Here is a 14,122-nt window from a genome sequence, read left to right on the forward strand (position 1 = left end):
TCAAAAAATTTGAAATATAATCTTGAATTTACCGAAAGGAGACCGGGCTAGTACAAAGCGGGTGATAAAAAAGATCAGCTTGATGTTAGCTCTATAAGATATTAAGTATATGAAATGTATAAAAACAGTGAGAATATCCCTTCATATAGTATTGGGAAATAAACGATTTAAATATTGTAAAGATAACCCATGAAGAGGCCTAATTGAACTTTCTGACTTTGCTTTTGAAATAATACAATATTTAAACCATATAATAAAATCAAAGAAGAATTATTATTTCAATTTGTGTATCTAGATGAGATATGGATATTTCAGAACATTGGGCCTGGGACATTGGGTCACCCATGGCAAGATAATAAAAAGAGTGTTAAGACACAACTTGATGGAAAAAGGTAAACTTTGAAAAATTAAGACAACTGATTAGGTTTTATTAATAATAACATTTATTAATAATATAATCATCGTAGTTATACTGCTCTTCATACTGAAAACAAGAATATGGTTAATAAACACCTTTGGCTTGAATGAAATTAATTAAACATTGGAGAAGAAATTAACAAATGATGGAATCGTGAACAAATGTTAGATAGATAGGAAATTAACAGCTTAGTTATTCAATGATGAAGTCTTCTGAATGTGGGATTACTACTATATAAATTATTATTATTATGTTATATAATTTCCAAGACAGGGTGATGAGAGTAGAAACAATTGAAGGTGAGTATATAATTAATGTACGATTACTGAATGTATGTAACGAAATCGTATTGTAGAGTGTGAAAGATTTATGTGTATAGATATATGTCTAATTCTTCAAAACCTAGGAGCATTTGGTTAAAATGTATGAGAGAACGAATTCTGTTTTAAAGCTTTGGCAAATATAAGTATAATATAAGTTATGGCAAATTGCAGTTATCCCTAATGCAGTAGTTAAATCTAGTTCTATCAAGGAAGATGTATATAGATAATAACAGAACTAAGTACAGTTATATCAAAAGGACTTTACAAGGAAACACTGCACCGAAGGAAACAAGAATATGTAAAAAGTAAAATGAAAAATGATTTCTAATAAACGTAAAATACCTTACTTGGATCTACAATTGTTAATTGGGTTGATTAGGCCTCCAAGGAATACCATTACATAAAAGAAGGCGCCCAGGACTCTAGCTCATAGATGGTGTAGCATAGAGATCAATGTAAATATAATATAGCGCAATCCTTACTTACAAACTATTACGAATGTATAATTAATTGTAGTTTAATAATAAGTCATTCTATAATGTTGCTCTAAAGTAAAATAAATTATATCTGATAACAATTTTATTTAATTATTTTGTTTAAAGTCAATTGTTATGTCAGAGCCAAAATGAATCAGAGTTAATGCGGCAACAGTGCGATGTTTTCAATTCAGATAACGCGGGTGCAGTGTTTTATTGAGCGGATTATATATTATATTCTTATTATATTCTTGAAATATACATATAATTTACAATCACTGCTAAAACTTAATTTTAATGCATATGTCAGGCGTTCCTAGAAGTAGTGCCTGTTCATATTTAAGCTTAATTTAAATGTTGGCACTTAAATTACTTCGAGATCATTTAAAGGAAGTACGGTACGAAACTTATGAAACCTATTTTTAAGCCGCCGAATTCGATCTGATCTAATTCGGATAATTACGACGTATAATCAGAGCGACAGACGATAACGATAACGTATCGGGATCCGGGGCACGAAAATAAACGTCATTATAATTAAGAGAAAAATAAACGGCTCGGCGACGGTAAGCGATTGTAAATTGTAACCTCATCCAACTTAAAAGGGGAAATTTATTCGATGGCTTACGGGCAACTAATCAGTAACACCTGGGTGGAGCGATATCGCTACGCGTCCGCAAATACCCGAGTCCCGTCGACGGTTAACTGGAAATATGGGGTATTTTTAGTGGTAATTTAGTCAGCGAGAAAGACCTGACAGCATCTCGGACGGTCACGCTAACTTTCACTTTCAAACTACAAAATAAGTTGTCAACGTACGTACGTCACTCACTCGGACGAGTATCGCACTTAAATTGGATAGTTCGTTACAAACTTCTGAAAAGATAAACATCGTCACGTGATAAATCTGAAACGCATCAAAGTGAAACATCCGTAAAAACAGGGTTTTTGTATTCGTGTGAAATCTTTCTTGTTACATTAACAGATACTATATCCTGACATAATTTTTTGTTTTAAATTTTTAAGTTATCTAAAATTTTTATCTAGATGGCCAAGCTACATCCATCTGAAGATCCGTGCTACGGCCTATTCTCTACCTGCTTTATACTAATGATATACAAAAACTCCAGAATATTACTATAGTTACATTTGCGGATGATACAACACTGTTAGCAGTGGCCAAAAACCAAGAAGAATCCATAAAGAGACTACAGGACTGACCAAACAATGCAGAATCTCTATATTAATAGGCTTAGCGAAAATTTTGCCTCCCTTTATAAGGCACGGTTAAAGCTTATACATACGAAGACATTATAGACCTAAAATTTCTAGGTAATATACCATGCAACTAAGTACATTCTAATAAAATGAAATACGCTCAAATCAACAACCGTTAGTCTGCAGACCCTGTGCGTTCGGGTATAATCGTAATTGCCCTTCGGGTATAATCGGATACTAATGGCCGATTAATTTTTTTTGCAATATGGCCGACATTTACGATGCAGCATCCAAAAGTAGCAGATAGTTGAGGTTAAACTTCTGCTAATAAAAGTTGTTTGCTGTTTCATAATTCTTTTCTATGTTCATTACTGTATGTTGCGTGATTACTAGTGGGTATTAGATTAGTGATTGAATATTAATCATGTTTGGACAAGAATAGAAGAATATTTTAAAATTAACTACTTGGTTAGTTGATTTTTAATTAAAAAATATGAAAATTTTTTTGAAGAATGTTGATGAAAAATTTTGTTAGAATATTTGAGGTAAACCTTGTCTTTATATCAGTCATGAACTAATTCAGTTGTAAAAATAACTTATTAATACTGACTAAATTGGTAGAATTAAATATAAATAAATGTATGCTATATAAAATCAAAACAGTGAATTTGAATGTGATGGCAAAAGTAACATCTTAATATGATTATTTATTTAAATATGTTTTTGATTTAGATGGCATGAAGACCAATAAATTTGTTAAATTCTAAACATAAATGCAAGTGTATTAAAGTAATATGTATATTGACTTGATTGTTATTTTAACTAAATAATGATATATACAATTTTTATAGTTCTCAAGGGTAGAATTACAAAAGTAAATGAATAACTAGAATAAAAAAACATATTGAATTGTAAAATTTTATTGGGCTTTAACAAATATTCATGGAAAGTTTTATAGTATTCTGCAAAAAATTATGAAAATGGAAAAGTTATTTTCAATTTGCTTGTTAGAATGACTCTACGAATCCTTTTAGTTGTATCTAATCTATAAAAGTAACTAAACTATTAGTCAAACACGAACTCATTACCTATTGTATTTTAAATAGAAAGGCTCTTTGTTTCACTTTTATACCTTTAGAGTAGTAGCTGTTAGATCATTAGAGTGTCGTTAACAATTAATATTACATGTTTTTATGAAACGATTTGTCAACTTATGTCAGCACATTTATCCTTAGAGTATTATTCTCTACCACTCTAGAATTCTGCAAAACCCTATCAACAGCTAGACCTGCAGTTATTGATCTTTCAGCTTTTGTCGATTTTTGTAACAAATCCCATATTTATGCCCTGCATGTGTCTCAGTATATTCAAGGGATATTTTACCTAAAATAGATGTTATTACTAAAATATATAATGACTAAAATATTCTTCTAATTGTTACCAGTCAATGCAATTTATGTTATTATTCCTGACGGATGAAAAATATTAATCCTCTAGCTGGTGGCCGACGTACTGTAGGTATGTTTTCATAATGTTAGTTAAAATAATACATTATACCCAGGAAAAAATTATATAAAATAAATTTTCTCTATAAATGTAATATTTATTTTTATAAATTTATTCAAAATAATTTAAATAAAATCAATAATAAATCAAAGGATAGTTTGCTGATAATATGCTCTCAGCGATCTACCCCACTCGCGGGCAGCGTCAAAAATAGCCATCGTCTAGCGATTATTTCCGATTGCAAAATCAAGCAACCAGGAATATCCGTCACATTGGTGACACCTAATATATGAACAAATAGCACGGAAAGTGAGTGAGTTAGGATATTATAAAACGATTTTATTTAATTTTAGACAGTGTTGTTTAAGATCTTATATTATGCAGAAATGTGAGCTATGATTTAACGATTAAGACGACAAAAATGAAGTTTACGATTTAACATTTAAGAAAACTATGATCAAATATAGTTACATATTACATAATTTGTAGGGACAAAAAATTAATGGGTTCATTTTATCGGAAGATATATTCAGCTGTTCAAGAAAACACGATATATGCGAAAATATAGAATAAAATTTACCAGGATACATTACTCCGTAACATCTCCGGATCGGGCGCATGCGCATATTTATTTTAAAACATAGTATAATCCGAGTTTGGCGCATGCTCATGTACAACTTTATTTACTTATTTTTTATGGCGATTATTAGTATAGGCAAATTAAGTAAAGTTTTGGAAATAACACATTTTATTTCAAGAATTATAGAATAAAATGAAATAATAAAAATAATTTCTATAGGCCTTTCTATTTTTATAAAAAAGTAATATAAAAAAATAAAAAAGACCAAAATCGTTTAGATATGAAAAACAGCTATTGTAGTTGAAACCAAACGAAAAAACCACAACTACAAGTTATATGGTCATTTATGTCCACCTAAACAACTTACTAACCTTTAGACTTAAGAATAGCTAACACAGCATAATTTTACTATAAATGTAAAGGCAGAATGCCTAGATTTTAGTCCCGCCTATTCCTCTGTATTGTGCATATCAGTGTAGTTAAGTCTCGCTTATTGTAGTCTTAATCATTGTATTGTATTGTAACAACTGTTGTAAACCTCTTCATTATTATTTTTGAAATAAAGTTTGTTTTTTTTAAAGACATTCTGAGTTTCAAACTTAATTGGCGCAGTCGGTAGGATACTTCCGGATTATCATATAGTTCGCTGTGAATTGTGATCACCGTTTGTATCTACAATTAAGAAGAAAGAACCACCACTCAACGTTGTTACTTCAATTGGAAGGCGGACTCCTGCTTTGGATCTGGACAAAGAATCCCAACCATTAGCAGTTAGCATAAGGAACCAGGACAACTTGGCGTAGCTAGTGTCCAAGGCGTATAGCAGACCAGTCGAGAAGTGAATTCTCCTCGCAGACGGCTTCTACTATTACGACATCAGGAGCAATCCAGAGACGAATACATTACTGTAAGTCACTTATTGGTATAATCCTGATTAATTAAGAAACAAGAAGAATAATAATTATTGAATTGAAAATCTTGATATTTATATACGATTTATATAACAATTATTGTAAAAAAAGGAAATCCAAGGACAACTTATTCAATAAAAGTTGTATCCCATTGGTGCATTCCATATAATTTCATTGATATTTATATACTATTTTTATATAACAAATATTGTAAAAGGAAATCCAAGGATAACTTAGCTTGATAATTATAGATAATATAATATAATAATTAAGTTATATCCTATTGGTACATTCCATATATGTATATTGTAATTTCATTATTTTTATAAACTAGTTGTATGAAAAGATTTACGAAAAAATTAGAGGGAATAACATACCCAACTATTAGAAACAGAAATAGAGAAAGCTCCGACGAAAGTTTAGAAAATATTTATTCACACCTAATTAACTTTTTTGATACCGATATGGCAGAATCATTAAGATCAACTGTTCAGTTATTGAAAACATTCGACGGAACTTCATCTAAATTAGATAGCTTTATTAACCAAATAGACACATTTTATGCTCGATATTATACAAATGATCAATCCCAACAAGAATATGTGCTGTTAGCAATCAAATCAAAAATAATTGGCGAAGCTGAAGATTTCATACTTACACGTCCCGATCTAATTTCTTGGGATCAAATTAAAATTGCTCTTCAACAAAAATTCAGTGACCCAATCACTAGATGTAATTTACAACAACAGCTCATCTTCTTGGTGAGAAACAAAAACGAACCATGCTTAGATTATATTCAAAGATTGAAATCCATTAACACCCAAATTAATACTAAGATTTGTACAGAAGTACAAAACCTAGAAGCACGAAACATCTTAATCAAACAAAACGAATTAACAGCTACACAAAATTTACTTGCTAATATATCGAACGAGTTAAGAACTTTATTGATCGTACAAAATCCGCAAAATTTAGATTCCGCGATTGATATTATTACTAATTACGAAATATTGTCAAGTCAAGACAGATTTAAGAATAATTTTACACAGAATTTTGATTCAAAAAGTCAAAACATTAATTTAAAACGTAACTTGTTCCTTAAACAAAATATGACAACATATCCAAAAAATCAATTCCCTAGTCAACCAGTACCCATTAGACCACAACCGGTTAAAACATATTTTCCCCCAGCCTATGCAACATTTGGCAAAAACTTCCAAAAAACTCAAACTCCTCACGTTAAAAGTCAATATCCAAAACCCATGTCAGGTGTTAGTATAACTCCACGACAACCCCAACAATCAAACTTTCAACATCAATATCGAAACAAACCACAACATTTTAATACCAATCAAAATCATTTCAAAAATCAATACCCTCCAGGTCAACAAAGATTTAAGATAGAAGAATTAACTCACGTCGAAAGAAACTTACCAGAGTCATCCTCAGAATCAAACGACTCTGAAATGAATGATCCACCTAATGATTATCCTTTCCCTTATGATGACCAAAATCCAGAATTTTTATATCCAAATGAAGAAGAACAAAATTACTACGTAAACTTTCCCACAGAATTAGAAGATAACGAAAATTTTTGTTCACAAGCTTCGGAAAATCATGTCTCCAATTAAATACTTTTCAAGTCAACCAACTTCCTTATATCTATATCCCAAATTTAGATTTAAAATTATTAATTGACACAGGTTCTCATGCCTCTCTGCTTAGACCTTCTATAGCCGAACATTATTTCCCAGAAACAATCAAACCTCATATAACAACACTCCACACTTGTACAGGCAGTCAAAAAGCATTTTCAAAAGCCAGAATTCCTCTATTCCTTAGTTTAGGAATATCCCAATCAGTAAATTTCGTATTATATTCTTTCCATGATTACTTTGATGGAATATTAGGAATCAAAGACCTCAAAAGATTAAACCTAAATATTAATCTAGAAGAAAACCTATTATATAATGACTATCTCAGAATACCATTCTATTTTCGCGAAGACTTCAGTACATTCATTGTAGAAATTCCTCCTAATACAATAAAAAACACAAGATTGTTCACCGATCTTCCTGAAGAATCTTCTTGGTATATCCATGAATATAAAACTGACCAACTAACCATTCAACCCACTATCGTAACAATTAAAAATAACTCTTTCTGCGTGGATATTAAAAATCCAACTAATAAACATCAAACAATCAGGTACTCGATAACAGAACATCCACAAATGAGTCCATTTAACGAAGATAACTTCGACATTTATAACCTTGATATTGGAACTAATAATAATTATTATAAATCAAACGAAATTAGCGACAAATTAAATTTAAAGGAACTAATTAGACATTCTCATTTAAATCACGAAGAACAAAACAGTCTATTCAAATTATTACAAAAGTACCGTCACGTTTTACATAAAACTGGAGATAAACTGACATTCACGAACGAAGTAAAACATAAGATCAAAACCACTGACGAAATTTCAGTGCATGTCAAGACATACAGATATCCCTATGTCCATAAGAATGAAATAGAAAAACAAATCGCAGAAATGCTTGAAAATAAAATTATACAACCATCGAGCTCACCTTGGAGTTCTCCCGTATGGATAGTGCCCAAAAACTAGACGCATCAGGACAAAGAAAATGGCGCTTGGTAATTGATTATAGAAAACTTAACGAAAAGACCATAGACGATCGATACCCCATCCCGAACATTTCCGACATTCTCGATAAGTTAGGACGAGCACAATATTTTACAACTTTAGATCTTGCTAGCGGTTTTCACCAAATCGAAATGGACCCAGAATCAATTCAAAAAACTGCTTTTAACGTAGAACATGGTCATTACGAATATTTACGAATGCCATTTGGTCTAAAAAACGCACCTGCTACTTTCCAGCGTACAATGGATAACGTATTACGTGGTCTACAAGGAAAAATATGTTTAGTATACATGGACGACATAATTATCTTCTCAACTTCCCTACAAGAACATTTGGAATCTTTAAGAAAAGTCTTCGATCGCTTAACCTCCTATAATCTAAAAATACAGTTAGACAAATCTGAATTTTTAAAGAAATCAGTAGAATTTCTTGGACATGTAATCACTCCTGAAGGAATTAAACCAAATCCTAAAAAGGTATCCGCGATAAAAAATTTTGAAATCCCGAAAACTCCTAAAGAAATAAAATCTTTCCTCGGATTAATAGGATACTATCGAAAATTTATTAAGAACTTTGCAAAAATTACAAAACCTCTCACACAATGTTTAAAGAAAAACTCCAAAGTTAATCACGATAGAGCTTTTATAGAAGCATTCGAAACATGTAAGAATATCCTTATGAATGATCCTATTCTTCAACACCCAGATTTTCAAAAACCTTTTATCTTAACAAAAGATGCTTCGAATTTTGCTATCGGTGCTGTATTAACTCAAGGCACAATTGGAAATGATTTACCTATTGCATACGCTAGTCGAACCTTAAGCACAACGGAATGCAATTACTCCACTATAGAGAAAGAACTATTAGCCATAGTTTGGGCAACCAAATACTTCCGCCCTTATCTTTTCGGTAGAAAATTCTCAATAGTAACTGATCACAAACCTCTTCAATGGCTATTTTCTATTAAAGAACCTAACTCAAAATTAGTACGATGGAGATTGAAACTCCAAGAATTCGACTTTACCATACATTATAAAAAAGGAAAGCAAAATCTAAACGCTGACGCTCTTTCCCGTCCTCCTCTTAAACATTCAATTGAAATACATCCTGTAGAAATACCCAAACCTCCTTTAACTCATATATCAGAAATAAGTGATAGACCAGATGTAAATATTGAAGATCAATACCTATGGCTTGATCGAGTAAAACACTTTTTCGAAACGCAAGAACAAATACCAGTCTTTGAGAAACCAAAAAAGATAAACAATAATAATAATGAATATGAAATTTGGAACAAAAACTGGATGAATATAGAATACTCAGAGAAAATTCGAGAAATTAAAGGAAATCTCTTCGAACAATCAACAGATTACTCATTAGCGCACTGTGTTGCAGCTGACCTTCGAATGAATAAAGGAATAGCGTGCATATTTAAGCACAAATATAAAAATCAGAAGGAACTATTAGAGAAAAAGGCCAAAGAAGGAGAAATACTTATATGGCCAGATCAAAAAGAATCCCGTAACATATATTATCTAATTACAAAACGAAAATCGGAAGACAAACCAACATACGAACTTCTATGGAAAACATTAGTCCTTATGAGCGAACATATAAAAGAAAATCACATTCAAAAATTAGCCATCCCAAGATTAGGATGTGGCCTTGACCATCTAGATTGGAAAAAAGTAAAATCTATGATAGAATACATATTTAAAAATATAAGCATTGACATACTTGTATGTAATTTGGAAGAACCAATGATATCGATAAAAGAAAAGCCTAAGATCAAAATCATTTCAGACATACAAATTAGACCACCCTACAGTAAATCAAATATTCAAGAGAAATCGCAAAACTCCAATGAATCAAATATCCCTGAAAACGCTCAAGATAATATTTCAGAATCCGATACGATACACACCTCTTTGGAAAATCCTATACTTGGTGCTCCGTATGTGAATAAAAGCATCAACACTTTCAAAAACCAAATCGTTTTTAAATGGACAAATAAGATTAAACCATACGTGGTAAAACAAAACTTGTTTAACGAAAAGAAAAGAATACTTATATTTGTAAATGAAAATCCCACTACGGAAGAAATTCAAAATTTAATTATAAGTTATCTACCTCCAGATACATATTGTCTACACTTCCCATTTAAAGAATTGGAACCACTCATTCTTCGAGTATTCGCAGAAACTTTCAAAAACAATGCTTACAAATTAACTATATCAAACACTCTATTAGAAGATGTAACCAATCCTGATAAACAGAAAGAAATTATCGAAAAATACCACAAGACAAAGACATCTCACAGAGGTATTACAGAAAATATAAAAAATATAAAGCAAACATATTATTGGCCAAGCTTAGAAAGAGATGTAATAGACTATATAAAAACATGTGAAACATGCCAGAAGAGTAAATACGAAAGACATCCGTACAAAGTAATTTACAAACCTACACCTATCGGTTCTAAACCCTTTGAACATATATACATGGATATATATACCATATCATCTCAAAAATTCCTAACGATTATAGATAACTTTTCCAAATTTGCCTCTGCTTTTCCTCTAAACGACAACTCAATAGAGATATGTCAAAATCTAATCAAATTCTTTTCTCAACATGGCACTCCAAATATTATTACCACCGACAATGGCACTTCTTTCAAAAATAACCTCCTACAAGAATTATGTAAACTTTACCAGATAGAAATTCACTTTACTACTCCCTATAACCCGAATTCAAACTCACCCATTGAACGATTTCATTCCACATTAAAAGAAAGCTTAGTTGCATTAAAGGACGAGCATCGTTCTAAAACAATCCAAGAATTAGTAGACATTGCCCTCTTAAACTATAACAATAGTATACATTCATCGCATGACTACACACCGTTTCAAATAATTAAAGGAAATTTGAATTACCAATTAAATTTCAATAGAAGTCTAAATCAAATGCAGACAGATTATATATTTGATTTATCAAATATCTTCAAAGAACTGAACGAACATATACACTCTAAATTAAATGCAAGAAAAGCAGCCACTTTAGCAAAATTAAATAAAAATCGAGAAAACGACCCCGAAATACCAGAAGGCACAGAACAATTAATTCAAACTCCCCATAGGCTACCCACGAAAAATCTCAATCCAAAATTTATCAAAACTAAGTTTACTAATCAACGACATCCAAAAGACGTTAAAAGAGTTAATTAACCAATCATTTCCAGATAAAATCCCTATAAACAATCCTCTTCTTTATAACTTACATGTATGAACAATACAACATAGAAACCTAAGACAAATCAAAATAATTCACAAACTATGATGGGTAATCTTTCTGTAACGATGTCAATGACAACGCTTACTACACACTTTATCCTAACAATGGACAATATAGAAAGTAATTTGCGTATCATATCAGATTTATGCAACAATATACAAACCGCAATCAACTTTGCTGAGACCGGTACCCTACATCACAGCATAATAAAAATCACAGACCTAAATAAAATTATCTTACAGATAAATCCCAAGGCGCGAATCCCATTCGATAACATAATCAAATATTATGAAACAGCACACGCTGACGTTCTAATAAAAAATAGTTTAATCATATTTCATGTTGCGATCCCGTTAATCTCGGACATACCATATACATTATACCACCTTTTTGCTATACCGATTCAAAATCATATTGTATCTATTAAAAATCCTTTCCTTTTATTAAATAAGAATGATTATTTTAACACCCCAGAAAATTGCATTAAAATCGAAGAAATAATATTATGCTCAAAATTTAACTTGAATAAAGATGAAAAATGTATAGTCCAAACTATTAATGCTGAATTCGATCATTGTCCCATGATACCCATATTATGTAATCAAACTAGTGTAAGACAACTGCAAGATAACTCCATCATAATTATACCAGCACTTGAAGAAAGAATATCACTATTTTGTCCGAAACAAAATTCTATTGAAATAGTCAAAGAACCTTCAATTATTTTCCCAAAAACATGTAAGGTTAATGTTAAAAATGAACATTACGAATCCCAAAAAATCAATGTAATTAATCTACGGCTTAAATTGCCATCCATAAAAATTAATACTGGTTTATTCCAACAAAATAAACCTGTAAAATTAAAATCAATAAATTTAGAAACTTTGCATAATGATATAAAAGCTGTTGATTCCCTATCAATTCATCCTCTCCATTCTTTTAATGTAGGAGAAGGAATTTCAATTTTAACTATAATTATTATATGTATTGTATTTGTAACTTTAGGAATATATATGTACTTTAAATATATTAAAAAGGACGATGTAAAAATGAGCATAAAACTAGACCCACTCGAGAATACCACCCCATTCTCTCATACTTAAGGAGGGAGGAGTTATATGGTCATTTATGTCCACCTAAACAACTTACTAACCTTTAGACTTAAGAATAGCTAACACAGCATAATTTTACTATAAATGTAAAGGCAGAATGCCTAGATTTTAGTCCCGCCTATTCCTCTGTATTGTGCATATCAGTGTAGTTAAGTCTCGCTTATTGTAGTCTTAATCATTGTATTGTATTGTAACAACTGTTGTAAACCTCTTCATTATTATTTTTGAAATAAAGTTTGTTTTTTTTAAAGACATTCTGAGTTTCAAACTTAATTTACATATGAAAATAAAAAAATTTTCCTATAAATCTCCTAATATTAACGCTACTATTATTAAACCACAAACCACATTAATTAATTGACTACCTCGAGCTTTCGATTAACATATTGTACACTTAGTAACTTAAAAAGAATGGATAATGCTACTTGAAAGCTGAAAGACATATCTGAGTCAATATATCATTATATTTACAATTTACAACAATAATTTATTTACCTTTATTTTTATAAAATAATGCGTTGTATTTTCCTTGTCACTAGATCATTAGGGTGTCGTTGATAGTTTTTTATTTTGTTTATTTTATCCTTGGTCTACTTTTGGTAGCAACTTTAATTATTTCAAAGTATCACTGTACACTGTTCTTATATCTTAGCTAAATGCTGTCTAATTTCTTCTTCTCTGATTCTCTGAATTTCATATTCTTCGACTTTTACTCTCAACAAATTAAAATAATATAAAATTCTATAAAAAAAATTACATCATGACTAAAATATTTTAGTTTTAAAATATATACCTAACATAAAATCAGAGCAATGCCACTTCATTGCAATTTCTTATTTGAGAAATTGTTAAATTGCAGACTCTACAGTGTTGCCTAATCTAAATCCAAGAACTATATATGATGTAATATATAGTAAAAACTAATCTACTCAATTACTCTTTTTTAGACTTAAAGTTTAGACTAACCAAAATTGATCCCACGAAGCAAATATTGACATGAAATGTAAAACTAGCCAATCTAATGATTCATTTAAGGATTTTAATATTAAACGATTTTTATAAAACCCGGCCAAATTTTATTTTCATCGTTGCTATAAACCTCCGTACATGTAGAAGAACGCGCATAAATTGTTTATAAAGCTTCATCCATACAGTTCTGTCTCTGTGAATATTTCGCCGCAGCTAACGAAAGATTTACTAGCAGCGTACACGACTTTGTGCGCGACCGACCTCATCCTCAACAGGATGCGGAAGTGCAGCTTGTTGGTAACAAAACGACTACCTTGCTCGGAACTAATAAATAAATAAAACTTATATGCATATAGGAGCGACTCACTTTGCTCCAGCGAGCTAAAGATGAACATTCATGCAAGCCGGGAATACTAGGCTAGTAATTTAGCCACAAATTCAAGAAACCGCGAGTAATTCTCGCAAATAACGGAAAAGAAAATATATTTTCAATTTTAATTTAGAAAATTAATATTATAACATGTTGTTAAAATATCTGTAAATTTGAGGCATTTATTTTGAAATATATTTGTTGTTATTAATAATTAATAGTGACATTTTGACTTAAAAAAAGTATGGAAATATTTTCTCTTGATGACAAAAAA

At 30.7% G+C, this 14,122-nt stretch overlaps 1 protein-coding gene across 1 annotated transcript; it reads left to right on the top strand.

Annotated features, from left to right (window-relative positions):
* Positions 1–5,896: 5,896 nt before the first annotated feature.
* Positions 5,897–13,900, top strand: LOC143203147 (uncharacterized). Its single transcript, XM_076415284.1, is given in 7 exon segments — positions 5,897–6,272; positions 6,624–7,028; positions 7,136–8,065; positions 8,068–10,425; positions 11,113–11,321; positions 13,623–13,775; positions 13,835–13,900. Coding segments are annotated over 7 exon segments (4,497 nt in total).
* Positions 13,901–14,122: the final 222 nt, after the last annotated feature.

Source organism: Rhynchophorus ferrugineus, unplaced genomic scaffold (assembly GCF_030347505.1).
Source record: "Rhynchophorus ferrugineus isolate W39M unplaced genomic scaffold, kcgeb_rfMv2 rfM9, whole genome shotgun sequence".
Classification (NCBI taxonomy): Eukaryota; Metazoa; Arthropoda; class Insecta; order Coleoptera; family Curculionidae; genus Rhynchophorus; species Rhynchophorus ferrugineus.